The sequence below is a fragment of the Varroa destructor genome, unplaced genomic scaffold, assembly GCF_002443255.2.
Source record: "Varroa destructor unplaced genomic scaffold, Vdes_3.0 BEIS01000002.1, whole genome shotgun sequence".
NCBI lineage: Eukaryota > Metazoa > Arthropoda > Arachnida > Mesostigmata > Varroidae > Varroa > Varroa destructor.
This window is the reverse complement of record NW_019211455.1, coordinates 33,568,605-33,596,448: the sequence shown is the minus strand read 5'-3', so window position 1 is coordinate 33,596,448 and position 27,844 is coordinate 33,568,605. Positions and strand designations below refer to the sequence as shown.

General features: G+C 37.6%; 3 protein-coding genes and 1 long non-coding RNA gene across 16 annotated transcripts; 2 read left to right on the top strand and 2 right to left on the bottom strand.

The window, feature by feature from the left end:
* The first annotated feature begins 2,882 nt into the window (after positions 1-2,882).
* Positions 2,883-13,240, top strand: LOC147757697 (uncharacterized). Of its 2 annotated transcripts, XR_015319936.1 has the most exons (4): positions 2,883-2,927; positions 3,103-4,285; positions 5,496-8,869; positions 12,451-13,240. It is a non-coding gene; the product is annotated as an uncharacterized LOC147757697 (long non-coding RNA). The 2 variants fall into 2 exon arrangements; XR_015319935.1 differs by having other exon boundaries at positions 2,893-4,285.
* Positions 9,952-13,928, bottom strand: holn1 (CD2 antigen cytoplasmic tail-binding protein 2 homolog holn1). Its single transcript, XM_022794137.2, has 5 exons — positions 13,586-13,928; positions 12,812-13,049; positions 11,639-11,841; positions 11,296-11,437; positions 9,952-10,672 (listed from the first exon to the last, which is right to left on the bottom strand). Exons 1-5 carry the CDS (start codon positions 13,720-13,722, stop codon positions 10,370-10,372), a joined length of 1,023 nt encoding a protein of 340 aa, XP_022649872.1. The 5' UTR covers positions 13,723-13,928; the 3' UTR covers positions 9,952-10,369.
* Positions 13,929-14,097: 169 nt separating this feature from the next.
* Positions 14,098-27,193, top strand: Ercc1 (DNA excision repair protein Ercc1). Of its 9 annotated transcripts, XM_022791972.2 has the most exons (6): positions 18,282-18,421; positions 19,410-19,629; positions 23,806-23,935; positions 24,640-24,816; positions 25,740-25,896; positions 26,718-27,193. In XM_022791972.2, exons 3-6 carry the CDS (start codon positions 23,813-23,815, stop codon positions 26,927-26,929), a joined length of 669 nt encoding a protein of 222 aa, XP_022647707.1. In that variant the 5' UTR covers positions 18,282-18,421; positions 19,410-19,629; positions 23,806-23,812; the 3' UTR covers positions 26,930-27,193. The 9 variants fall into 9 exon arrangements, with proteins under 9 accessions (XP_022647708.1, XP_022647707.1, XP_022647704.1 ...); XM_022791973.2 differs by lacking the exons at positions 18,282-18,421; positions 19,410-19,629 and adding an exon at positions 14,098-14,619; XM_022791969.2 differs by lacking the exons at positions 18,282-18,421; positions 19,410-19,629 and adding an exon at positions 22,408-22,562.
* On the bottom strand, positions 17,432-22,295 carry LOC111244661 (uncharacterized). 4 transcript variants are annotated; one of them, XM_086978625.1, is made up of 6 exons: positions 21,862-22,295; positions 19,777-20,020; positions 19,118-19,159; positions 18,650-18,895; positions 18,263-18,462; positions 17,432-17,873 (listed from the first exon to the last, which is right to left on the bottom strand). In XM_086978625.1, the coding sequence occupies exons 1-6, from the start codon at positions 21,952-21,954 to the stop codon at positions 17,826-17,828; spliced, it is 873 nt and encodes a 290-aa protein (XP_086834751.1). In that variant the 5' UTR covers positions 21,955-22,295; the 3' UTR covers positions 17,432-17,825. The 4 variants fall into 4 exon arrangements, with proteins under 4 accessions (XP_086834751.1, XP_022647700.1, XP_022647702.1 ...); XM_022791965.2 differs by having other exon boundaries at positions 18,192-18,462; positions 21,862-22,291; XM_022791967.2 differs by lacking the exon at positions 21,862-22,295 and adding an exon at positions 21,131-21,286 and having other exon boundaries at positions 18,192-18,462.
* Positions 27,194-27,844: the final 651 nt, after the last annotated feature.

The window sequence follows — 27,844 nt, the reverse complement described above, 5'->3', positions numbered from 1 at the left end:
AAGTAAGCTTCGTATTACAGGTTGTAAGATGGAACATATAGCAAAAATCAGTGTTTTAAAAGACATTACAAAAAATATTGATGAGGATTGAATATAAATATGTAAAGGCAAACCTTTTCCGCCATAAGGCCTTCACCGTCTTCTGAGTAGCGAGTCATATCAAGGCTTTCGAGGGTCTGAACGGATGAAGTACGAGGTAACGGGCAAGGCGTCGTTGCTACAGGTTCAGTTATCTGCACGAGATGCTCGAAGTTACCTTGTGTCAATAAAACAAAAGAATTATACCAACGAACGCATGCACGGTCCAAAAGATATATACAGCCATACATCCTTATACTTACTCGTATGCTGCCGTTACTCTTTGATTTTCCATAAGTATCTCTGTATCCGACACCAAGACACACCTTGTTGTATTATCTGATTATCCCTTCCGGTGAAAAACGTTTGTGATGTTGTACACGCTGCAGCAAAATCCCTTACAAGTAGATTGAACCCGCCTTCACCGTGCAAAGACGGACCCACCGCAGCACTGGCACCATCTAACGGTTGCCAACATTTTTCTTCTACTATTATCATTACGGAAATGTATGTATATAGTTGTTGCTTTTACGCTTAAGTGATGCTTCTAACAACAGCATCACGTGTAGTAACAGCGCTGAAGTCAATCAAACTGCTATCATTACCATTAACAAGCAACTATCACGCTTTCACATGTATCTGTATACCGAACGTCATCACGACACTTGTATATATTTACGTAAACTGAAGAATATCCACTATATGCCAATATCAGCACCACGATCGATCAGTAGCTCTCAGTCTGCTTTTCGCTTAAACGAAGTAGAAACTCTATATGCATTCCGAAATCATTTCGTTCAAATAAGACATTATTTAATACCAAAATCTAATAGCTGTCGCTACTCCCCAAAACGCAGGCTTTTTCTTTATCACTTTCTCAAATGTAATTTGTGCATTGCTACTATATACTTGTACATCGGGCCTTATTATTTCGGTAGCCTTTCCATTCCAACCCTAAGCAATATTAAAATGCCTGCTCGGCCTGAACGAAAGCCCGTAACAGTTATCCCAGTTTTCTGGGTGTAGTTCTACATCGTCCTGGATCAATAAACCCGCTATATAGTCCGAGCTATTGTTGCCATTTTTCTATATTATTCTGTTTCTGTTTCAGTGCTTCTGTCACATTGTTCCGAAGATTTCTTTATCTTGCTCCGTTCGCCCAAACACGTGGAAGGTTCAAGTATGCTATTATCTTTTTCCAAGATCTTTCAAAAATTATTTCCTTCGCGTGTATCTTTTATAATTGAGAGATCCCAATTTTGATTAGGTTGTGTCTGTGCTCCTGCTAACTCTGTACCCTCATGTTGTTATCTTCCTATTTTGGGGTGATTTCAGCCCTTAAAATTTCATGTAAATATCAGGAAGCTCGGGAAATTAGGTTAGCAAACAATACAGACACACCAATACTAATTACAAATTATAGACTAAGACTATCTTTTTAATAACATACAGCTACGTCTTATTTGCAGACAAAATGAGAAAAATCTTTTTTTAATCTGTAATGCTTGCAAACACTGACTAACTTTTACATCTCAATGATTCGCAAGTTTCAGTCGTCAAACACATTATTTCGTAAGGGGAGTGTTTATAATCGTTATAGGACCTATTGAAGCTGCTTTTGAGCATGACTAACCAGGATTATTGAAAAAGTCCCTGAGAACAGGCAGTTCACTTCCTCGATGGAGAAGTTCAGTATGCAGCTCTAGCGCGGAGAGATAGAGTTTTTCGTTCAGAAGGAGGCGCGCGACTCCGTCCAATTTTAATGGCTCACCGCTATCCATCTGCAAATTTCCATTCCAAAAGGTCATATAAAAAAAATACTGTTCCAAGGCAGCGCTTCATTGCATGATAGTTTAGTGAAAGAAACACAAAATAAAAGGCAATTCACACGAAGGTATTTTTATTACTTCACATTTCTAGTTAATTTCAACTAAAAATTGCAGAAGTTTATCATGGCAACAAAATTCGGTATCCTAACACGTTATTGTTACTTACACGATAATACATCTTTCTAATATATTAAATTACTTAAGGTCGTATAAATAAACAGTACTTAGATAAACACTACTTGCAGATAAATTGTTCATCTTATATTAGGAATATCATAGAAGTGTAAGATCAAAAGACGATCTCCTTGAAGCAGTCAATACTCAACTTTCTGCCCGTTATGTAATGACCATAAAAATAGATTAAATGCATAGTTCCTATGGACACTTTTGCTACACTAATTATGTGAATAAAGAAAGGTAAATCATCACATTTTTAGCTCTCGTTTCAGTTTTGTTACTTTATGTTGGGTATTATCCAGGCAAGCCGTGTTTCAGAAGAGTTGTTCCCGTGATATCGTATTGGGTACCGTATTTGTCTCCTAATGTTAGGGGCACATTGTGGTCTAGGTTCAATCCCGGACATAGACATTTCGTTTCGTGCTCAGAGCCAGCTGTCTGATGGAATGCTTACGGCAATACCGGACGTAAATGGTAACGTAAAACATAGATGATTTCTCCTTCAAACACTGTTACACGCACGGCTGATCTAAACTACACAAATTTTGCTGTTTTACAGCTACGAGTTAGTCCCATATAGCTTATCTTTCTGCCTACCAGCTAGGAGTTTAACAAGCTTTATAAATAACAGAGAATTAATGAATTCCACATGAAGCATTCAGAATGAAACAAGAACGAACTCAAGATTGTTTACCAACATCGGGAAGGTTCAGAATATAGCGAAGGCTACGGAATATTGCAAAAATTTGTAAGAGACGTCCTATGCTTTGTAGTTCAGATTTTAATGATATAGCACTCTGGGCATGTTCAGTGTCGTCCGTAATGTCTCGCCCCATTTAGCAGGTATATTCACTATGAGGTCCTAAAAGCTTCAATGAATAACATCACATATAACTCAGTTAAAAAAATGGAGAACATTGAATTCGGTACGAAAATACGATATACGCACTCTTGAAGAAAATATTTTACCAGCATTAAAGATGAATTAACCTAATGCTGCTATTGCGTTTGTCTACAGAGGTTCGGGGCGCGGTGGGTGATTTGATTTAGAAATTTCTTTCTACCGTTCCATGCAGGGGGCCAACTGTCTAAAGCCGTGCCTAACGACAATACCAAACGTAAAGTTCGAAGCTTATAAACGTTAAAAAAAATCCTTCAAGGAAGAGCAAACGTTTTAGTATCTTATTATCTATTAAATTGCGGCCTGTATAATTCTCAGAACCCAACAATAGTTATAATAATAATCAAGGTGTATATATGTATTTTTAGGAGTGAGTTAACTTTCAGCTACATTCTCCAAGAAGGGTGTCCCCAAAGTCTCTGCATAGTCAGCATTTTCATTGCACAACGGTTTAGGTACCAGAAAATACATAACAAATGAACGCAGTCAAGATTTGACTATGCAAAATGTTTGTGCATTTGTAGAGGGGCATTTTAATGTCATGAAAAGGCATTGCAGATAAATTTGCCATGAAAAATTTAGGCTTAGAATCTGTCTCTGGCCTGTCGAAGATAGAAACTAACTTCGAAGCGTCTGTAACGATGACTCGTCATTGACCTTTCATGACTGACAAATGCTTTGGATCTGCGGGTAGATGAAACTAAAATATGAAGATATTAGACAAACGACTTCGGAGTACGTAAATAAGACAATAACTTATACGATGAGAAAATAACATGTTTTTATTAAGAAGTTCGGTCAACTAAAACACGCTTAAAAGCATGTAAAAGATAAGGGAATCCTAGAACGGTAACACTGGTAAAAGGTCGAGATTCAATACAAGTAAGGTGAGTCAACATATGAACGTGGAAGCAGTTAAAAATAGCAAGCTTGCCCCTATAAAAAGCACAGCCGTACCTATCATTAATATGAAAAATCTCATGCGAGGAATCAACCACATACCTTAAGAAAAGTGGATTCTAATAAACTTTTAAATGACCAGTAAAACAGGATTGAAACTGAGACCATTCAATGTGGTATGAATTCTACATGGATGTATCGAGCTATCAAAACTATTCAACTAAGCCAAGACATCACCATGATTAATTTAAATACACAAGAATTAACCTCCAGTCGTCTGCTGTTGAAATACCAAAAATGTTTTACAGCAGGATTCCAACTATGCGGAGAAAGATTTCGAAAAAGCTGTTATGCTATGGATGACATGGTACTGCTTTGGTGAAAGCACCGAAAATTTGGAGTAAGTGAACAGATGACGTCAATATTTTCAGTATTTCCTTTAGAATTATGCCACTGTAATAAAGGTTAACCACGTTTATTTCTTAAATTAAATACTTTCCTGGTCCTTTTTAAGGCAACAACTGTTTTCTAGCATATTTTGGGTAGGATGGAGACAAAACTTTATTGATACGTTACTAACGTTACCCTAGCTAATGTCACATGGTCAGATTATGCTGCCCCAATTGTAATGGTAGAAAAGAAATATGGTGACATCAGATAATGTTGATTTTTCTACTGGTCTAGATACCAATCTTGAGCACCATCATTGCTTATCACTTCCATCGAAAGCTATGTCTCAAAAACAAATGAAGAAATGTTTTGTCCTTTTATGATCTAGCTGAGCCATAGCTGAAACTTAGACGATGAATCAAAATAAATTTGCAGAAGAGATGCTAACGAAGAGGGAGATTCCAGTATCTGGTAAACTAAAAATCTACATAGGTATTTGAGTGGATACATATTAACTTTGCGATACCGGTAGCTAATTAAACGTATTTAATTACTGTAGAGTTATTTCCGATGGTTTGAAATATATACTATGCGATCCGTAGCTACTTCAAGCACGACAAACACAAAACGGAATATATTTTCTAGCTACGGTTAGCTAACTTACCGTTGTTTTAGACAATGACCCTCAATTCACAAACATCAATTCGCAGATATAGAATCACTTAGAGCACAACATATCTGTACAGCTTCAATTCATTTACAATATAACGGCTCGGCCGAACAATTTGTTTATGTATTTAAGCGAAGCTATCGCAAGCTGAGACGGACACATGATCCAATGACTTTTAAGTAGCTAGCTCTAGAATTCTACAGTTCCGCCTGTAACTTAACTGAAAAATCTTCTGCAGAACTGTTTTTGGGAAAGAAAATTTGCGTACATTTTGATTTTTTTTCTGAAAAAGTGAAATACTAGTACAGCAGCTGTGACTAAAAGAACCCAAAAAGTCACGAAGCAAAAATTACTTTGATAGTCACCACCGTATTAAAGAAAAATAATTTTATGGATTAGAGACCAGAAGACCAGAGTAACAGAAACAAGTAAGCGCCTAATATCACTCTCGATGGATTAGTAGAGTAATGTAGAAGGCTTAAATATATAATCAAAAATGAACATGCCACGCTAATTAGTTAAGAAGCTTTTTTTACTTTCGACTCGACAGATTCTGGAACACAACATTACTGATCATGCCGAGTCAAGGCCCTCAGACATTGGAGGATACTTAGTCAAAACCACAACCGGTTTCTTTGACCAGACCTCATACCAGGATTACTTTAAGGCTCGGTAGCCTAACAGTGAAAGAAACCGAAAAATACTAGGCAACTACACAAAGACATCTCTTCTAAACAAAGAGAGAAGTATTATATATATACTATATAAACTTCAATATCTACAAAAATACTGAGATAACGATCATACAGTAGTAGTCTCTATGACAAGACAACAATGAGTATTTTCTTGTAGTAGTCCAATACCCATAGATGTCATAGATGTCCATAGATAGCATCAGTTACGTTGCAAACGTTGTTCCGAATTTAACGTACGATCTTCGTTAATAGTGAATACTGGTGGGTTTAGCACACGGTAGTTCGCTGGCCCTTGAATGTGGCTGGGAGTGAAAATGAAGTACAGCAGGATGGGTTAAGCTGTTTAGAGACACGTGGTTTAGTGCCTGACGCAAAATTAGACAAGTATGGACAATAATCTAATCGCCGAAGCACTTTGACGAACAATTTTTTCTAGCTCATTTCATATTTAAATATTCCATTAACTGAGAATTCTTAAAAATGTTTATTTGCTGCCGCCAATCTAGGTCACGTACAACGTAGCGTGTCACCCCTCCGTTGCACTTGTTATGCGATATGCCCATGCTCACTATAAAACCTTATAACTTTGCCATTCCTTCTGAATCAATCTGTACTAACATCTGATCAGTATCTTGTCAGTGCCTTGTAACATGTATTTTTACGTTGTTGGATAGTTTTATCATGGGTACGTCTCCTCCTAGAACATCAAAAGTACACCTAGAACGACAGAATTTCGCCCAAGAAGCTCCCGAATAGCCAATCGATAAAATTTTTCACGGTGAAAACGGCATCATAAATGGTACCATTTAAAATGTTGACTACGGAATCCGCATCTATAAACTCGTATATTGGTAACTGACTTATCGAAGTATCGATTAAAACTGTTCGTACCAAAAACTGTCCTCGGACTCTTTGGATTGGTTTCGGAAGTTTTTTCAGGAAATTAGTAGTCGCAGGAATAATGGTCCAAGTAGGCATGGGATTGGATAGTTCTTGAGGTGGCCTCAATTACATGCGCCCCAAGCGGAAAAACGGAAATCTGTACATATTTCAGACGTTTGTCTCGTTATTCCATTTAGTAAAGCCGATAAACGTTCAGGGGAAAGACGCGATATGTAATCCAGGGCATTCCCCTCTGCAATTCGTAAATTAAGGGACAGTTGTGCGGTAGATCTTGTATTGTAACAATGACCACGTTGATCAATGTGTAACACTTCTGTCGATAGTTAAAGTAAATTCCAACAGTAATCATCATTGCAACATCAATCGTGCCTCCTTCAGTAATTTAAATTTGCTGTTTGCTCTATGTCACAGATATTGATATTGGCTACGATCATACTTGTAAGTATATTTGGCCAGTTGTCCAAACCACATGCCAATTTAATAATACGAAAACAAGGATCACGTTCCACTGTTACCATTTAAAGATGACCTTTTCGGAGCCTGGTGATTTTCTGTTAAGTCTGATGAACTTGTGTCACACACCAATGTCACATGCACTCGCGTGTAGTGGAGACGATTCACCATTGATTTTTGGTTGCACGTGAAGAGCGATTTCATATAGGGAAGGGCGTGGTGTTGCTAATAGCATCAACAGACATGGTTATGATTTTCGTCGTTGGCAACCCCGAGTATTCTCCATTTGCCTTTTCTGGGCTTTTGTTCTCGCAGAAAGAGTAGATTATCGGTCTAAATGCTAAGTCGTGGTCTCTTTGCCGTTGCTGGTCATCATCGCTTACTTTGCCGGATACGTCTGCGTTCTTTCCATCCAGTCCTGTCGTGCTGTTCCAACTCCTGTTTGCTCAACGTTGTGTGTTTAGGCGCGCTAACATTATTGACGTCCCTCAGCTGTTGCGCACTATCGTTGGCCAATGAATCCTGGGATTACTTTGACCAGCTGAGCCTTGTGTTTGAGCCGTTGTATTTAAAACTTCTAGAATGCTCGGCGTTGCCGTTGTATTCAAAGATCTAACAACAAATGCATAGCTACGAATGTTATACTTCTTCCAATGGTGATTAGTTTAACATTCCAGAGACAAGGCGGCACAGGTGCCTCAAAGTGACTAAAAGTTTTGCATCGGTGGCAAAGTGATACGGAGCAATCCGCTTTAACATGAACTGGCTGAAGACATCGTCTACGTAGAATTCCTACCTCCGCTCTGTGACAGGCACCAAGCAACCATATGTATTGATGGTATTTGATATAAGCTGACTCTTTGCCATGTCCACAACACGCTTCCTTGTCTCGAGAACAATCGGCTTATTTTGATGTACTTCATCAGAAATATTATGACCAAGCTTATCCAGAACAGTTTCAAGTCCTCCATTCGGATTGGATGAGTTTTTTTAGGCTCAACTCCGAACCACTTGCATACTGAAACAGTAGGTATTCGGAAGGTGGGGCTAGCTGGGATCTGTCAGCGGCAAAAATGGTTTTGAAACTTATGGCATAATTTTTATTGCTGATTTCTTGAGTTGATTACTGAGACTGACTAACGACTGCGATGGTGTCAATAACCCTACTAATTTATTAGGTTCTCCAAAACTCTTCTTTCGGCAAACTTGCCGCTCTTTCGCTGCCTCAGAAGAACTATTAGTGGTGACTAATATATCAGAGACTAGGCTATTGGGAACCTCAGTTCATCACCTTCTAACTCCATTTCGGGCAAACGCGCAAATTTTTGACAGGACTAGTGGATTGTAAAAAAATGTGTATTAACACTCAAAAATAGACAGTTTTTCATAGACTACACACATAGCTTCACTACTCCCAGAGCAGCGCTCGCCGCTGACACGAGCGATCAATGTTAGTAGAAAGAAAGGGTAAGAAAAGGCAAAACAGCATCAGTCACATGGATCGTTGGCCGTTGCGTTTTTGTCGCGTCTGCACATCTTTTAACGAACGTGCGACACTTGAATCGGCTCCCGTTAACGACGAACATACGAGTGCACGTATCAACGAGCAAGGAAACTACAACAGCAACAGGGGCGAAGGGTACAATAATGGCCGTAATAACGTCGTTATAGTATAGCGTCCCTGCTATTTTGAATGCACTCTCGCGATGACGCACCGAACAGGCAAACGAATAATGTGGATCGTTCCCGAACAGCTTCGGATTATATATATATAATGTTGCAAACGATAACGCCAATTGCTTTATGATGCAATGGAGGTTTCAAAGAGAAATTATTAACCACCTGTCGGCTTGGAGGTCTGCAAAAGGATCAGGTAATACATCTTCATCAAAAGTTATCCATGAACCTCAACATGAGACGAAGTGATCAAACATCAAATTTATCTTGACCATGATCTTTTAGTACAACCCAGAATACGTATTCGACGAAGTAAATAAATTCTTTCACATCAAAAAGTATATACCACATCACGGGGCATACCTACATCTCTTAGTAGTCTATTTGCCAAGCGAACTGGACATGAAATCTAGGCGGAATATATCTATGATATTTATATGGAGTAGATGATTCTCAGAGCTGTTCATGAAATTTACATGGAGTCCATGTTATACCTCTGGGCAAGGAAATTGGCCACGACGCCTGTTTTAACTATTCATTTCTATATTAGATTAAAATTTGAGAATGCATTGTCGTGCGGTAGTGTCCGTTATAAAATAGTTTGACTCTCATCTTGTTTTAAAAGAAAACCGTGACATAGGCGCCACCTGAAATATTACCCGACACATCTCCTATATGATTACATTTTTTACACTAAAAGCACTCTGATAATATACATCATGAAGGATCGAAACGGTATACGTGAATATATAAATAATTTAAATAGGATCAAGATACAAGTATTTTTTACCCATATATATATATATATGTTTATTAACGTCTTCAATTGAATATTGGGTTTTATATTTCACATATCAGAAATATTAGGTATTCTAATACGTCGTCTTTCAATTAAGTCGCAGTCTGTTAAACTATTACGTGTTTGGTATGAGATTCACAACAAATATAAGACGAGAGTACACATTGTTAACAAAGGTAATGTTATTTGACGGGATTGCAGTGGAGTGCCCTTCCATAAGCATTTGTCAAACCGCCGAGCTGTTATCACGATTACGTACATTATGACCGAGTAGAAGAAAAGTCAAGCTTCATTATAACTATTCCCGGCTTTGCACATCTTTAGTGATTTGCCAAAAATTATCAAACAGTTATCGGGATGTTTTGTCTTGTCCAACTTATAGTCCTGGCCCTGCTTTTTTCGATTATCACCGTTTCCGATTCTTACGGAACCCCCTTAACGGGAATAACTTTAAAAGTTGCAAAAAACAAATTGACCAGTTCATCACCTAAAAATTACGAATTTATTTATCATAAGCTTAAAAAGCACGTAGTCATTTATCGTAATTGTTTTAATTATTTATTACAACTATGACGTAATATATACATATAAAACAATGAGAAGCCATAAAACTGGCATTTGCTTGGGTCTCTAACACAGCCGTCTATATGCCATTCACATCGATTATCGATGAATACCTAACAAAGGCTCTTATTCACATTATTCTGCGATTAAATACATATTCTGTCCTTTTAGAGCTTTCCACTAAGTATTTCCACTATATATAAAAGTCGATATCTGACACTTTTTTTTTTGTCTGTTTTGACAACGGCTGAAGGTAAGCAGCTGTAATACGCTTTAAGACACAGCTAATTGCTCAACTGTGTGGAAAAATTTATAACCAAAATTTATCCAAACTTAAACGTATAGATCAAAATCAATTCGTTTTGACGAGTAGAATTTTTCTTCGTCCTTTTTTCTAACGTATACGCCATCTCGAAAGTAGCCCTGTTCGCTCCAAGCCAGCATATCCTCTGACGAGTAAGGTCCGTACACCTGTGAACCATTTTCTTCATCCCATTTGTACTCCCACATAACTTTCTCGTCGCCAGTCACCATAAAATCTGCGGATGATGATTCCGACGTAGATGGCGTATCATTATTCTTCTTTATGTCAGCTGTTGTTTCGTCGTCAGCAAAAATGTCCATATCAGAGGTATCCTACAAATATTTTTAAACCGATTTTTTTTATAGTACATGAATGATTTGAGGTCATGTAAGTTTACTTTAATGGGAACACACTATTCCATCTTTGTTGGTAAACAAAGACCTATTATAGCATTTTATTTTATTGATTTATTGTATTCTAAATAAAATGTTTATCATATTAATGAAGAATGATGATATTAGCGTCAGGATCTACGTGAACATCAAGCTAGGTTTAAACATCTATTGATAATAAAAAATATACGAAATTTAAGAAAGCTCGTCAGTACTATAATATGCAATAAAGCTCTGCAGCTCCGTCTATATATATATCAACCACTCGCTATAAATACACAGAAGTCTGCTCCAATTTACATACATGCTGATATGTCATAGTATTCTACCTGTAGAAAATCACAGATTCTATTCGATCAAACATCAAAGTTGTACACAAGTATCAATGCAATATCAAAATCGGTTCCAAGACTCGGGAGTAATTTTCTATAAAAAAAAAAATATTTTGTTGACTTGTTTATTTTTCCAATGGGATTTTTAAGTGCTTCAGTAGGTATATGCTCAAATACGTACGAGTACAATATGAATCAATAATAATGAAAGTTTAGATAGAAATTGCCAACCTTTTTAGGCGCAAGAGCCAATCTGAGTTGTTCATACGTCCTCTGGTAGATATCCATGTCGCCGGTTGCGAGAATATCACCAGCACACCCTACAATCTTGTCCAGAACAGCTTGCTGTTCCGGATTCAGTTTTCTTTTATCTCTAAAATAAACGTATTCATTTCCAAAAGAGAAGAGAGAGAGTATGTAGTATCTGTGACCTCACCAATTGTTAGCAATCGCCATTGTTATTATATCACAGGCAGCCATAAAAATATTTAATTTCCAAACCTTTCCACACTGTCTATTACCTGAAACTATAGACGTAAATATTCTAAAGTAGTTGAATTATTTATGGACTTACTTGCGGTTGCTTCTACTTCCATGCTGTCCGCCTCCCAGTCTCTTAATACATCGGAGCACATCTTCACCTGGACGCATTACCTCAAGCATTTTGGCATACGTTGCCTTAATGTCAACTGTTTGTGGGGCGTCAGATTCGGAATCAGAGGAATCAGCCAGGCCCTTTTCCTTTTCCTCGATTTCTTCGCGTTCCTTCACTTTCACCTACAATAAGCAAAATACAGATATAATATAAATAAAGTCGTTGAATACACAACAATTATCATATACTTCAAAAAATGCTATTTGATTTACTATTTTGACACTTTTTTGTCCGAGAGCTGCTCTCGTACTTGCTTTGGAGTACAAAACTGTTCACTCATATATAGTTACCCTAGTTTTCGACAGGCGAATTTTACTGAGCTATGAAAAATCAGAAAACTTGAGTGACTTACGAATATGAGTTCTATCCTAAAGCTACAATGAAAGTGAATGAAATGTTCACAGTTGTTTACGACCCATCTCAAAGTTTACGAGTGTAAGCATTTGGCTTTGATGAATGTAAAAACATCATACTTGTTCAGCTCGGTGAAATTTACAATGTAAAAAAATAGGCAGAATAACTGCCGCATGATTTGAGCAAGCATCAAAAAATGAAGAAGCAGAGACGTTTGCCCTTATTTGTTGTAACGTTCCGATACTGACCCAACCTTGTGTCGGACTGTGACTTATCACAACGTTCACAGTAGTGGGTGGCCGCAAGTGAGCAATTACAATCTAACGCGAATGTACGGCCTTAATAGCTCATAGTGTATATTTGATGGTCTAATGCAGGCGTTGTCTACTACAGCTTCATGGCTTCTGATCGTCGATTACGGCTGAAGTTAGAATTCATTATCTCCAATTTCATACTGAACGACCTAACACAAGCGGTTACCATTAAATAAACGTCGGCTTTCTCCAGAACGATCAACCTTAGTTCTTTACTAAAACTGTGCTCAAAAAGGTGGGACAAAGATGTTTGATGCTCTATGTTTAGGGACGTGAATGTGTATTAGAAGGAAGACTGAAACACATCGCTACTTTTGTGTGTTCAAAACATGCTTTAGATTCTAGCAAAAAAAAAAGCTGGCACTGCGTTAAGTCAAATGTGTTGCAAGTTTTTAGCTAATTCATGCAAACAATGTAAGCTTACCCAGTCAATATTATCCAGCCAGCTGTCTTTAATTTCTTCCTTTTCTTTTTTGAAAATAAACGTCCCTTCTTTATCGAAATGTCCTTGCTGCATTTCTTCTTCCATATTGAATGCTGTAATTTTTGTCTCGCCATCGAACGTAATAGTGGCTTTTTCCTGTCCATCAAACATTCGATCCGTTTCAGCGTTCGCAACGTTATATTTATCTTTTTCTATTTCAGGTTCATCCTCCTCATCACTGTAAGAAAATGTGACGATGCAAACAATCCGAATATTTTTAATATGGTGTTCCCGATGCCCTTGCTCGATAATGAATCACGAAGTACTCACATCCTTCTACCGCACTGTAGATACAAACCGAAAAAAAATGCTGAGTACACTATTAAATAGGAATAAACAAATAGGACCCATTTCCTTTGCGATATATAACTTGAGGGTGAATTCATTGATCCGGTTTTTTTTTTTTTGCTAGGAAATTTCTAGAGAGACACGAACCGAAGCATTCGAAAGAATTGACGGATTAGTTTAATTAGTATATATAAACAAGATATTGACTATGACTGTGAACGTATTTACTCATGCGCTATGATCCTTAAAATATTTATCAAAAAGGTTTCCTACGGCGCGTTATATGTATAGTTTCTCATGGATTTCTCACGTAGTGCGTCATTTCCTCTCTTTAACCATGAAGCTATATATATATATATATATATTTACGTGTGTTGAGTTTATAAAATTATAATTTACTTGGATACCTACAGGTAATTAGGTTACCTGTCTAGGGAATTCATCTTAGCTTTTTTTATCTCAATTTGATCTTCATCGCCATCATCATCACACAGGCCAACTGGGTTGCTGCGACTTTTTTGCCTTCGCAAAGAACTCGACTGTTCTTCCGGTGGGGGTACCATTATAATCGAATAGCACTGGCACAATAGCAAAAAAACACTGCGGTGGCTATTTGAGTACAATTGGCGCGAAAAGGATAGTATAACTGGATAACTTCACCGCTATTGGACACATTCAATTGGAAATGAATAACGGCATTGTCCGATCTGGCATTTCGCTTTCGAGCACACGTTCGGTATTCGGTTTGTTTTGGTTTGAGCTATTGTTGTGATGATCATGATGATAATGATGATGATGATCGCAATAGTGGCGGCATTTTAAATTTTGCGGCATATGTCGATATATATAATTTGATTCCAATATTGCTGTAGTAAATATTTGCTGTCGTAAAATATGATTTCTAATGTAGCGCAGGAAAGTGCTACTCTAGTATAGGCTCGCATGGGTTTCGCCCAGTAGCAGCGCCTCTGCCTTTGTGTTAGCAATTACGTGTGATGTGTTCTTTGTGTACTCGTCTGCGATGACTTCGTTTGCTGCTTTTGATATAAAATTCTCATTCCATATCACACATGTTTGTCCACCTACACGTTTTTGTGAAAATCGTACAAGAAGGGTTGCCCTCATATTCGGGTAACTCAATTATATTGCTATCAACACAGCACCGCTACTTGAGCATTTGCATGATTCAGACCTTTTTGTTACATGAATTATGGTCAAACTCTGACGGTGAAGCCATATTATGGACTGTGATGATCCGAAAAAAAGCGCTAAGTCATCGTTTCGGCCTGTGTTAACGACTTCGAGACGCCATTACTTTCGACGCGCTCAGTGCGACCAGTGTGTTTCTTGAAAAAGAAAACAGTGGAAGAAATCCGGACGCTATGAGAGCTTGATCTCGCTTGTTTTCTCGCTAAAGGTTCGACGTAACTGCTACGAACTTCCTAGGACGTACACTTTTTGTAAGAATATTTTTAGGCGCTACATAGTTGTCGGTCGTGTTGCCAAATGATGTTCAGTAAAGACCATCCATATTTCTGAAAAAGTGACAACCTACGATTTTTCAAGTTTTAAAAATGTTCATCCAAGTTACCAGCGAAACAGAATTATGCAACGTTTGCTTTAGCCTCATTTCGCTACGTTACTTAGTGACGTTGAAAGCAGCCATTAAAACACAGTTTAGGGTAGCATAATTTTTTTTTGTTGATTTTGACAAAATTTTTTTGTTGATATTTGAGGGTTACTAAGTAAAGCGGTTTGAGATTATATTTATTTGAAATACGGATCCTGCAAGCAGTTTCTTCTTCTGCGTCAGGACCCACCATGATCATTTTCCGTTGACATTTTTGGAATTAAAATGAAGCGATGAGTATAACTGTTTGATCCAACTTTAAAATTATCGTAAGCGTGTACTATTAGTTAAGCATTTATCTAATTAGTTTCCCTAAAAAGAATCGTTTATTATTAATATATTCGCGCAATTATGTTTGGCGTATGTGGGTGTTCAAGTTAATTATTTCACAATTCAACACCAATGACGACGAAATCTGTTTCTTTATCAGTAAGATTAATAAAGATAGATTTATTCATACACGACTTTCGTAAAATCCAAAGAGACTTCGTAGTTGAAAGTTATGAGACATTCCAATTTGAAAGTTTAGTTCTCACACTGTCTTATATTAGTAGAAAGCACGACACTCTTTATTGCTTCGACGATAATTTATAACGTTATGTGTCCTCATCGTTAGCTCGCGACGTTTTCCTACCGTTCCACCAAATGATATATGCCATCTCGCCAGAAGGTAGCAGTGTTGCTGTTCTCTGTCGAAGATGATTGTTTATTGAATGAAAACGATTCAAATCCGTTGGTGCAAAGTTCGGAAAATACGGAGGGTGCAACGAAACCTCCTACTCAAAGTCCGGAAAGAGAGCGTTCCCTGTGCGTGTTCGGGCTGTTATAAAGCGACATGATCTAACCTCGTGTGTCGCCTCTTTTCCTGGATTGCTTGTTTGATTCGATGCACCAGCCAAACAAATGTGCCTGTCACCTGTGCGGCTTGTAGTATGCAGTTCCCAGTAAATCAGGCCCCAGTAAATCTTAATAGACGCAGCTATAAGCTTTTTGAAATAAAGACATAACTGGATCTTGAGCCTTGTATCCTCTTATATAGCTACCCATTCCTATTGCTGGTTCATGCCACGTACAGACACGACTTCTCACCACCGGCGACAACTCTGTCCAAAAACAGGGCATTGGGGCCGCGTGACGCTAGATACCGGGTCAGGTTTTGAGATGCAACGTTAAGACATGATTCTTTGTTGGACTCAAAAAGTTTATGAGGCACCAGAGCTTTAAGTTTCTACACAATTTCAAAAAATTAGAGGCGGTTCACAGCGGTCGTCGATGTTTTCTAGCTACGGGCTAACGATTCGCGAATTGGAAATCCACTCTTAAACAGTTTTGTATGTCGATAGCACTGTTACCGTATATAAGGCAAATGGACTTGACTGTTTCTGCAGCGTTTTGACCTTGACGAAATTCGTACTTTAGGTGGTGTCGAAAACGCACTGTTTTCCACTTGGAACATCAACACTTCCGCATAGAAATTGCACTATAGCGTCACATCACGCTGATACAGTAGGAATAACGTTTTCAAACGGTATATCAGGGATAAACAATCAATGAGGAAAAATATTTTTAGAGCGTGTCAACTTTCTAAATATATCATACATCGTGGTAAAACCGTTGCAGTCGTTTTGCGCAGATCGCAAAGCTTTACCGTAAGTTTGTACGCCCGATATAAGCATGTAGGATAAAAAAAAAGTGAATTCGTAGCATCGACTCTAGGATAGGAGAAGAGTATCACATTGACATTTATAACAACTAAAACTGAGAGAAGAGAAGCAATAAGCTAGCATAGCAATTTTATTAATAACCCAATATACAAAAGCAAAGTATTGTCATCATGGCAAATTATAATTCGTGGTATGTTTTTTGAAATATTTTCAAAATTCTAAGTTCATGTAAAATTGTATTTTCTTAATAGCTCCTATATATTATCATTAAAATAAAAATAAATTATAATATATAAATTATATTATAATTTAAAGTAATTTTTCTAATAATAATAATAATATAATTTATAATAATTTTAAATAAATTATATATTATTAAATATAATATATATATATACATCTTTAATAGCTAGCATTATCGTCGCCGTGTTCCTTGCCTGTGTTCATTGTTAGTCAAAATTGGTACAAAGCAGGGACAATATACCGTACCCTTGAAGCGAAGTTTGTTTTTAGCTTTGTTCTTTTAGCCGTAGGATCAGTTAAGTCGTAGCGTTGCATTCAGATGCAGCGCAGATAAGTCTCTTGGCCCGAAAGAGTCACCAATGTTTTTACGGAGTGTTGTTCGAAAGAAATAAAAAACTAGTATTTGTGTGAGAATTTTGATATGATGCTATCAAAAACGTTTATCGTTGTCATATTGCTGACAACTTGTTTATTGACGCAATAAGGGCCGCCCTTAGTTCGCGCGCTTACATGCCGGATATGTATTATAATTATAAACCATGATGACATATTAATGTGTATATATATTTTTTTTTGTAGACAATGCTGTTAAAAATTATTTAAATTTTTTTTTATTATTTAAAAAAACTACACGAACGTATGTGCATTACTTTCGCAAAATTAAGAGCCAAAATTCAACTAATACAACGACCTGACAGTTAATAACATCTAAAGTGGCTAATAAAGGCACATTGCTTTTTACTCCACGACGCAGCGATTTTATTCACAATTATATTACATATCAACTGTACAAAGTAAAACTTTGCGTTATATCATTAGAAATCATGAGAAACCAATATGTTCGGCCGAAGCACAGCACCATCCCAACATTTTTCAAGTGACATGGTTGTATACATCGACAGTCGATTAATTGGTACGCATGGCAACAATTTTCATTGTCTCGAAGAAAACCATACGATACTCAGATGTGAGCTAACACGTGTCATATCTTAATAGGCTTCATTGTATAATACTTCAATAAGACCTGTATTCTAAATTTGAATAACGACGACGGTTTGAATGTTGGTAACACGTGTATACACATATTATTCATGCCTACATTCCTATTGGTAGAGGTGCTTTTCCTGCCTCACGCTCCTCTGTGTAGATTCGCTGTAGAATCTGATCTACCAGTTCTCTGAAAAATTCAATATAAATCAGTCATGATAAATGCCTATTTTCTTAGCAATAGGATTTAATGAATTCTGTTGGCATTATGCGTACGGTCTGATTATGGTACAATAAGAGCGCTGCCGGATAGTGAGTGTGAAAATGATACTACTAACCACTAATTTTTCAAGCGGTTCTAAACGGTATGTGGCTGTACATGCCTAAGCTGCCTTGTATTTAGAAGTATTGTAAGAGAACTGTAGTTTAGGTTACTGCGATCCTATAGTCAGCATGCAACATGCAAGCATATAAATGATTTGTATTTCGTATGAAATTGTTGCCCTACTGTATATTGGAGTTTTTCTCTCGCAATAGATTCATATCTGTTTCGTAGCGACGGCTAAGCAGTTGTCTCACGTCGTGCCGCTGTTCAGCTAAGCAACTTAGAAGAAATGCAGCTTTTATTCGAACAGGATCCGCTTCGGTCGGTTCACAAATGAGTTTAACCAAAACGTCTACTGCGCCTTCGTTTGACGCATCGTTTTCAATTTCTCCGTCGTCAGGATTTGGTAGAAGGTAAGAGGCAGCCGCCGAACTTTGATTGCTACGTAGAATTGCTGAAAAAACATTGGTAGGTCAGAAAATATTAGCGTAATCTGTATTAGCTATGGAAAAATTGAAATATCAAGAGGAAAGGTTACCGTTCGCGTGTGCAATTTCGTTACTTTAAAACGTTCGTGATAAAAATTGGGAACACTGCAGAGCAAATAACTATAGAAAGCTAAAAATGTCATTTCTACTCACCAGATAAAGCGTACACAGCTTTAGTTTTGGCAGCAGTGTCCCGCTCGGATTTAACAACGGTGATTAATTTGGGGATTAACTCGAGTGCCGCCTGCTGGCACTCAGGAGAATTTTGCGCCAATTCGGCCAAAATAGAGCACAAAGGAGCTATCATATCGTTTAAAACCGACCCAGGATCTGAATGATCGGCACACGCGGTCATTAAAAGGGCGGAGATTGGAGCCACAGCATTCCGACGGTCTTTATCTGGATGTCAGAGAAAATTAACTGTCGTAATAATAATAATAATAATAACTGTAATAAAGTGTCGTTAGGTACAACCTTTTGCTTCGCTAAAAGAATATGATGAATATCTGTCATATGATTATTAACACATCAAGCCTATTGGATTATTATAACCGTGTTATTGTATTACGGTCAGAGACTAAGATCAGCTGAATAGGTAGAAAGAATCAATTGTATAATTACCTTCCACGCGAACAAATTTGCTACAAGTAGTCGGATCCACTGCTGCGGATCCACATTTATTTTTATTTTCACATCGAGTAAATTGTTAATTTTTATCTCTTTATACACCCTAAGGCTAAGCCTTTTGTTTGTAATTCTAACCCCGACGGAAGCCTTACCGCATTATGGTTTATAGTACCGTGTAGTGCGATGCTGCCTAAACATCTACTTAATAAATACTATTGAAATATTCTTATAGATACAGTGTCAACACTTTACTAATAAACACATTCCTTAAAATAACTGTATTAAGGAAAATTCTGAACTTTCAACTATGAAGCAGCACAGCACGGTACCAATCGACTGTGTGCCTATAATGAGAATATCGAAATCAAGCTCGGGAGTGATGACCGTAACCGAGAAACCATTGGAATAATTCTAAGCTGGAAGTCCAGTTAAACAGGAATACAGTACATCGATAAATCGATATAGTCATGTCGTTTCTAACTATACTTCCGCGCTCTATATATATGGTACGTAAACCTTGCGTATTACCCATTATATATAATTTCGTAGATAATATCTAATGGGAACTAGAGTACTGTCCTCTGCGCTCAAGGTTGCCTGATGTCACAATGACCCAACTCTGAATGAGAAATTATTAATTAAATTAGCTATACCATCGGCCCTGTCCAGTAACTCGCCGTCGTCTGCTATGTGCTGCAGTTCGTTCTTGATAGCGTCTAAGATATGTGGTTTCTGCTCATCTTTGATTAAATCAACGAGACCGCTGAGCACCGACGTTATTCCCTTGACCGCAGCAGTCTTAGCCTTCACTTCAGCCGAATTTACGCTCTCTAGGTCGTTATTATTAGAATGTGGTACTGCCATCTCACCCAGTACTTCGTTCAACCAGGCGCGGTCCTGCACAAACGGATTAATTATACGCTCAGTCAGTCATTTTTGTCACATGCAACGTAAATCATTTGAAAAGATAGGATAAATAATGACATAATCGATTGTTTCGACGCCCATCCATCAGCTGATTCGTGCTCTGAGTAAACTGAGTGAAACGTTAAGGATCTTATGCTAATTTTTACCTCTTGTGGCAGTAGTTGCTATTTTTATTGTTTTAAGAATATGAGGCGCGCAACATTTAGAGGTCGTACTTTGCCCAACGTCTATAAACTAACTTTACTAATAGAGATTACTATTAAATACCTCCTAGTCCTCCCCTCCGAGCATCTTATTTACCTCAGCTTCTCAATGTTACAACCCAGGAGTGTATGTGTCGAGTATTATATGAAAGGCATAATATACTTCCCAGTGGATGGTCCTATTAAAACCTCGCTATCGTGCTAAGTTGTGATGTCTGATACGTGGGTCAGCGTCAGTAGTGCGCTCACACTGATTGCGGTAAGGCGCTCATATGACCAGATAAGGAAATGTATGAGAAAGGCCACACATCCAGGTAAAATTCAAAGTGTAAGTTTTCCAATGGGTCGCTCAAAATTGTTCACTCTAAAGATTTTTTTGTTAGCTAGTACTGCCCGCTGCGATCTTTATTGTCTGGGCTTATTAAGGCATACCGAAAAACGTGCCTTCAAAATAGATCCACAAATGAATCGAAATCAGTAGCGCAAATTCTATGCATTTATATCTAGTCTTCCAGTCAGATATCTTTATTTCATTTACGCCCAGTAATCTTCAATATTCTCTCTATGGTTATTGTATAAAAACTGTCTCCTAGGATCTACAGCGTTATCGTAAACAATAAACACGGGTGTTTTAGATGTGACCCTGGTAGCTCTTTAACGCGGACTCCTTGAAACCAACAAACAGAGAACATAATCCCACTATCCGCGACGTAAACGAATCCAGAACTGGCGGCTCGTAAAGAAAGTTCAAACAACATTTAACAAACATTTAACAACATTAAACAACATTTAAGAAACAACACTTAACAAAATTAAATTAACGATGCCAGTTTATACTGCTGCCTCGCTACCCAAACATTCATATACATTGACTTACTCTTACGTTTACACCAAATTGGTATCCATTTTGCTGCTTCACACTTAGGTGATACAATTTTCACTTTGTTATTTGTAGATATGAAATCGATCATTGAAACCTTCTATTGTTTGCAGAAAAATGCTAACAAGTGTAACAGTGTCTCAACCCAGAAACGGAGAGACCATAAATACCCAATAATGAGTAAATTATTTTAACACATTCGAATAGAGCTCGAATGGGTACTCGAGCCTAAAGAGGGGGCAGACATTACTGTAAAGCTAAATAAAAAATGGGGAAATTAAAAGAGGAGGTAATTATTGTATCAAATATTCCTATCAGTTTAGGATTAACCTCTCAATAAAACGAAGTCCGCCATCATTAAGTAGCTTGAAGCTTGATTATTTCTTTTCAAGAGAAACTGATGATAAAGACTTCACAGAGTCTCTGGAATAAACAGCATGACCAGTTTAATCTAGTTTAGTCTGGATAATCAAGATGCAATACCACCATATTACACTTTGATGTTGCCTGTTTTTGTTTATAAACAAGAGCTTTCATGTTTAAACCTGATAATTCGGTTTGATCCCCTTTGCTTCGGTCAACATGGTGAACCAACTGTAAGGACTTAGTAAAATGCGCCTGCCCTGCTCTAAACGCTTTATTTCTCTAAACATTGTACCATAATAAAAAAAAAATGTCGAAACGCGAGTGATCGGCAGTCATTAACGGTGCCACCTGAAATTACTGACCTGTTCGGTCATAGGTTCTGTGGGTCCAGACCCAGGTTGAATCTGTGAAACGGCTAGCCTAAGTGCGCGAGGAAGGTCGCCTTGATCAGCCATAATCGATGCTGGCAAATTTCGTGACACGAAATGTAAATGAAGAACAGAACTTTGTAGAAGAAATTCTCGAATTAACGAAATAACACGGTATTTAGTGCTCTACCCGAGACAGTTAGCCTAGCATCCACCGTGACACAACACAGAAACCGTGCGCCGTCCAAACAATCACTGAATGGGTCCATTCGACAAGTAATCACGTAAGTAGACCCAACAAGTCAGAATTGTACAATACTAAAGCCCACTAGTTTAATTTCTCACAGTTACTGAAAATTCTGAGAGCGTAAATGTTCTTGTGGTAATCATTTTAATAAGACTTCAATGCACCGGAACCTTTGCAAACAAATATTGAGCTTTGTCTTGTTGTTTTATACACCAGAGGTCTTATTCCGCGGAAGAGGGACAGTGCGGTTGCGAAAATGCGTTGAGAGTGGTCGAGATCCCGATTACTCTTATCGTAGAGCTGCGACGCGAGTCATACAGTTACAAGTTACACTGTGACAGTGGTGAAAATTTGTTGAAAACTATAGGGGGCATATTGCCTCCTTTAATTACTAGTTTACAGCGTGTATAGCAATTTATATTCTCCACTTACTATTTAGAGAATGAGGGTAAGTTCCGAGGAGAAAGTTTCGAGCAGAGTTGAGCACGACTTTACACCTGAAAATTTTGGTTTTATCCATATATTTTTAACACTTGTAGAAAGTATCATTTAGGAGTGTGTGCGCGTAGTTTCACTAAGCTTAACTTAATTCGAGTGGAAGTTTCAAAAAACATAGCATTTAAAACAAGTAATAAAATCTGATCGCGATTCAGTTCATTTATATACACGACGAGGGGCTGGTGTGCGATACCCTAAAGTTTTGTCGATAAAGAACCCACAGAATAACTCGAAGTACTGTGCATACATAGCTTCAGCCAAGATTGAATAAAAGCGACGCCTTTGTTGGCAGCCAACTCATCTGTGCTATACGTTTGTCTGTGTAAAGCAGTGGGTGTAAACAATGTCTGTGTTGCATACTTACGAGCCAAGAAGATCAATTTATTTCAGTATACCGGCTGAATTTCCAAAGCGATTATCAGCAGTTTAATACAACATAGGGTCTTTCTATTATGAGACCTTTTATCTATAAAGGCAATATTGTTTCTAACAGGCACGGTGCAGCTTAAGTTTTTTTTCTCTACTTCACCAAGGCTTTTTTTAAATTCCAACTGCGTTATGCGTAATCTTGTATTTTTCCATGTGTACACAAGAACATTTTAAATGTTCTTCTGAATTTAGATCTCTAGAGTTAAAAAGGCGGCTATAGGGCCTCATCTCAGAGTATCGAATTCAATTCTTAAAAACGAATAAACCAATTGAAAACAAGAACAGACTATTTACCTTGATCACTGAATTAGAAAGCAACACATTAGACGCGGCACTTCCTGACAAAGTACCTACCTCATGTAAAGTACCTATCTTATTTTGGCGATCTTGTTTGACACGATTGAATCCGGGTTCCATCCGAAGTTTGTTTGTTTTACAATAATGTTTCCGGTAATTGTAATTCGTTATAAAGCGATCTAACCCGGCTGACGCACAGGATGCAACCGGATGTAAATTGATTCGACTAGTCCGCACCAAATCAAGTTGAATATTTTAATAAGTAAATTGTTCTTATGGCATTTTACTGTGCTTTGCGGTACATTATTATATTTTTCTTTGTTTCGTTCGTACTTAACTAGACAGCATTTAATAGTCACCAGACGAAACCTCTTTGAATATTTAATTTAACCTTGACCGTAAAAGCGTCCGTACTGAAAACGATAAATCCCTTGATCAATTAATTCTGAATATTGATTCAATTCAAGACGCAGAATGTCCCGCGAGCAGGCCCAACCAGCTTCCATTTCATCAACTGCAACAGCTGGTACCCAGTCTTCGAATATTCTCGTGCACGTTCGACAGAGAAACAACCCAGTACTCACTTTCATTAAAAAGGTTTAGTGATTTAGAAATCTTTCTTTTAAAGATGAATCTACTCAATAATGTGGATACTAAATAATTGTTAAAATATAATACACTTACGGCTGAGCTATTTGCTAAGGCTTACCAGCGAGTTTTCTGGAAAAGGCCCAGAATTAGAATTAATTTCTTCCCAGTAGTCTTCGAACGTATGTCTGTCTATGACGAACTTCCTTAGACCAAAGCGGGATTTTGTATCTTTTTATAATCTAAAAAGATTTTCCTAATTTCTCTATATATTATTGAAGAGACAATGAGATTGTTTTGATTAGTGGCCTTACCTTCGACATGAATCAACAACTGTAAATATGATTGAAAAGCTTTGAAACGAACTTCCCTATTTTCTGGCGAGACAGCTTACATCATGTAGTGAAGAGACAGGACAAAGTTAGGAATATTGACGCGAAATAATGATTTCTTACCACGGGAATAATAGGTGCTATTCTCTATTAGATAAAACTGCAGACATTATTCATATATATATATATATATATATATGCCATGCACTGTATGTCTCTTTCTAGCAAAATCAAATATATTCAACTTTCTTGCGACAAATACGCCTATATCTGACATTGAATGGTGTCTACCTTTCTTTCACCTACAGACATCGTCTGACATTTTTCTATTGTTATGCTCTGTTCTGAATAAACTATTTATTAATTTTTGTTTGTTACCAGGTGGCTTATGAGTTCCGAAACGATCTCCTGGCAGATTTCGTTGTTGGCCAGAGTTCCTGTTGTTTATTTCTCTCTCTTCGCTATCATCAGACGCAACCTCAGTACATAGTTAAGCGCCTAGATGAGCTTCAAAACTACTTTACAATACGGATTCTTTTAGTCCAAGTTGATATCAAGGTTAGCGCGTACATACTGTAACCATCTTAACTTTTCGGTTTGAAATTTGTAACATTGGATCAATGAATAGTCGTGACACTTTTCAAAGAGGTGCTGACGCTACCCAGGATATTTTTTCGCATATAGTAAAGGCTCCATACCTAAGGGATAGGCTTATTTAGTAACAGTCTGAGGTGATTTTCGATTAATTTTAAAACTCAAATAAAGCGAGTTCTTCTAGTCGGACCCATTTTTGGGTTTGGTTACCTACTGTGAAGTACTGCTCTTACCTGGTTTTTGCCTCTGACCCCGACCTTCGGATGCCACGAATGCGTTACTTAATGAAATGCTTCCCCCCATAAAATCCTCGCTGTACATGGTACACCTATTCCTATTTTTATCGGTAGCCCTTTGACCTCGATAAGACGTGAATGAGAAAAAGTGTAGAAAAGAGTTGTTTTTTGTAATACGGCATAGCCATCCTTAGCGCCTTATGTAAAAACAACATCTTGTGACCTGTATTAATGGACTTTGAGGACAAAGGTGGGGACTTTTAATGTCATGTAAAACTCTTAGCAGAAGAAAAATGAAAAAATGTAACCAATAAACAGAGAATACTTATGCATCAAACTGAAAAAAAAAAGCTAATACACCTGGTAAAGCTACGTTAACCACGATTGGGTTTCTCAAGTGTGCCTTTATTTTGTCCGATTTTTCAGAGTAAGTAATGTAAAGCAATGATTTTCTCTACATATGTATTCTTTTTTTAATTTTGGATCTATAACCACAATGCTTGGAGGGAAATCTTTTTTGTTTTGCCAATATTGTCTCTTGTAGGATATTAACTTATACGCAAGCAGGTATCTATTCATTATACTTACCACGTTATACTCAATCACCATAATTAATTGTGTTTTTTCGGGCATTTGATTACTAATAACCAGGATCCGCCACCTGTTTTACGTGAAATTAACCGAATGGCGCTTCAGGCGCGTTCAACTCTGATGATCGGATGGTCCCCTCAGGATATCGCGCAGTACCTCGAGTATTACAAACTACTTGAACACAAGCCTGCTGACTTAATTAAAGAAAAGATTGCCGGTAGGTTAAATTTTCACTTTGTACTCGTCATGACAAAATACAAGCCTTAATGAGCTAATAGCTACTATACTTTCTCTATCTTTCGTACTCGTTTTGAGGTGTATTAAGGTATTAAGCATATTCTCTAAGCATATTACGGCATATTCTTTAATATACCGATCTAGCCTAACTAGACCTTTGTATTCAATCAGTCCAAATCGACCCCGTAGAGTGGCCGGATTTGGCTGATTTTTTTCTGGATCGTTGGGGTGTGACCCTGGAATGAGCTGCGCAAAATGCAACAAATCGAATTGGGTCCGAAAATTGGATTTCGAGAAAAAATTATGATCTTTCACACTTCGACTATTCAGCGGTACTTGTAGTGATGATGAGCATCGACGAATTAAATTAAGCAAATAGGCCAGCGGCAAAAAGGAGCGAAACAAATCCTACGGGTCCACCTAGAAAAGGCCGATGCTTTTCTACGCTAGTGCAAAGCTATGCCCAATCTTGCTTGTGCCTTTTTTGCACTATCTTATCTTCTTGCATATATCCTACTGCGTAACGTGTTAGTAATGATAGCACTCACTTTGGATTTTGGGTACGACACTGAAAACTGATCAATAAACTTCGTCCCTTTTTTTATTTTTAGAGCCTTGAAATCTGAAAAAATTGGCGTCCAGTTAGGGCTAGCTATACTTAAATCTGTATTGCTATAGACATTATAAACGATATTGTCGTTGTTTTCGTAAGCATTTTAATTTGTACCGCGTTGCGCAAACAAGTCACTTTGGCTACCTTGAACAAGTATTTCACTCTATAATGCATCATTAATATTTCAGCGGATCCTTACACACGCGCAGTAACTGCGCTTTCATCGATAAAATCGATTAATAAGCCGGACGCTATTGAACTTCTTGAAAACTTTGGCTCTTTGAAAAAAATTGCAGAGGCTACTGTCGAAGAGCTCGCCGTAATTCCGGGAATTGGGGAACGGAAAGCGAAAATGATTTTTGATACCTTCAGAGAACCATTCATGTTTGCTGCTAAGTAAATTTTGCTGTGATGATTTGTTATCATAGATATGCTTAACTGTATGTAATAGTGTAGATGGTGTTGATATAATGTGATATCAAAGTCTTCTATCAAACACATTAGTGGACGGTAATAAAAAGAAGACGATCCTTTGCAGTCCACGTGTTTTGTGTTACTGGAATTTTACTACCGCCACCACGGTTGTATTCGTGTGTATGTCTTGTCGCTCTCAATAAACGGAAATTCGTTTGAATAAATAAATTAATTTGATGCAAGTATGTAATTTTATGACTGCTATGAGTAACTTAGAACCTGATGATATCTTGTATTATTTTTTTTCTTTACAGCAATATGGAACTTTTGACACCTGTGGTACCGGCTGCAAATAGTCGAACTAGATGATGTTTCAGATATTTATCATATAGCTTTAAAAATTCGCGTCATTCGACAAACGTACTGGTCTCGAACCAAGACTTTCGTATTGTGATTTAGAGTGGTGACAAGTGCCGATCAATCGTAGATTTGTAATAATAATAGCTAAGCCGATAGCTGTAGTTTACAGGCTACTGAAAGATACAAATTATTGCAGACTATCTTTGTTAACGTGTCTAAACGAAGTTGTACTATCATGGAACACGGTGTCTTTCGTTTGGAACAAAGTCCGGTAAAGATGAGCAGAGGATTCCACAGAGGAAAAAACGCGCAATTGGCACATCGGAGCATGGACTCAGTCGCGAGTAATTTAGAAAAGAAATATCACACAATAGCAAAAATCTTTCTAGTGCGGCCAGCAAAAAATACAAAAGCTAAGGCTTCTTACCATGTACTCGCAAAACGAAACAGCATACTGATCGACTATATCGAATCCTCAGCTTCGGATTAGAATTTGAACTTTCAACACAGTTTTATTAACTACTCAAGCTTTATTGCAACT

Coding starts and splice junctions, on each gene's coding strand:
- Ercc1 (XM_022791973.2), top strand. CDS start 23,813: ATGTCCCGCGAGCAGGCCCAACCAGCTTCCATTTCATCAACTGCAACA. Junction 24,817..25,739: donor TAGTCCAAGTTGATATCAAG/GTTAGCGCGTAC, acceptor ACTAATAACCAG/GATCCGCCACCTGTTTTACG. Junction 25,897..26,717: donor AATTAAAGAAAAGATTGCCG/GTAGGTTAAATT, acceptor TTAATATTTCAG/CGGATCCTTACACACGCGCA.
- LOC111244661 (XM_022791965.2), bottom strand. CDS start 21,954: ATGGCTGATCAAGGCGACCTTCCTCGCGCACTTAGGCTAGCCGTTTCA. Junction 20,021..21,861: donor CAGAACCTATGACCGAACAG/GTCAGTAATTTC, acceptor CCGTTTGTGCAG/GACCGCGCCTGGTTGAACGA. Junction 18,463..18,649: donor AGCTGTGTACGCTTTATCTG/GTGAGTAGAAAT, acceptor ATGTTTTTTCAG/CAATTCTACGTAGCAATCAA.
- holn1 (XM_022794137.2), bottom strand. CDS start 13,722: ATGGTACCCCCACCGGAAGAACAGTCGAGTTCTTTGCGAAGGCAAAAA. Junction 11,438..11,638: donor GGAAGTAGAAGCAACCGCAA/GTAAGTCCATAA, acceptor CGTTTATTTTAG/AGATAAAAGAAAACTGAATC. Junction 10,673..11,295: donor TGGCTCTTGCGCCTAAAAAG/GTTGGCAATTTC, acceptor AAATATTTGTAG/GATACCTCTGATATGGACAT.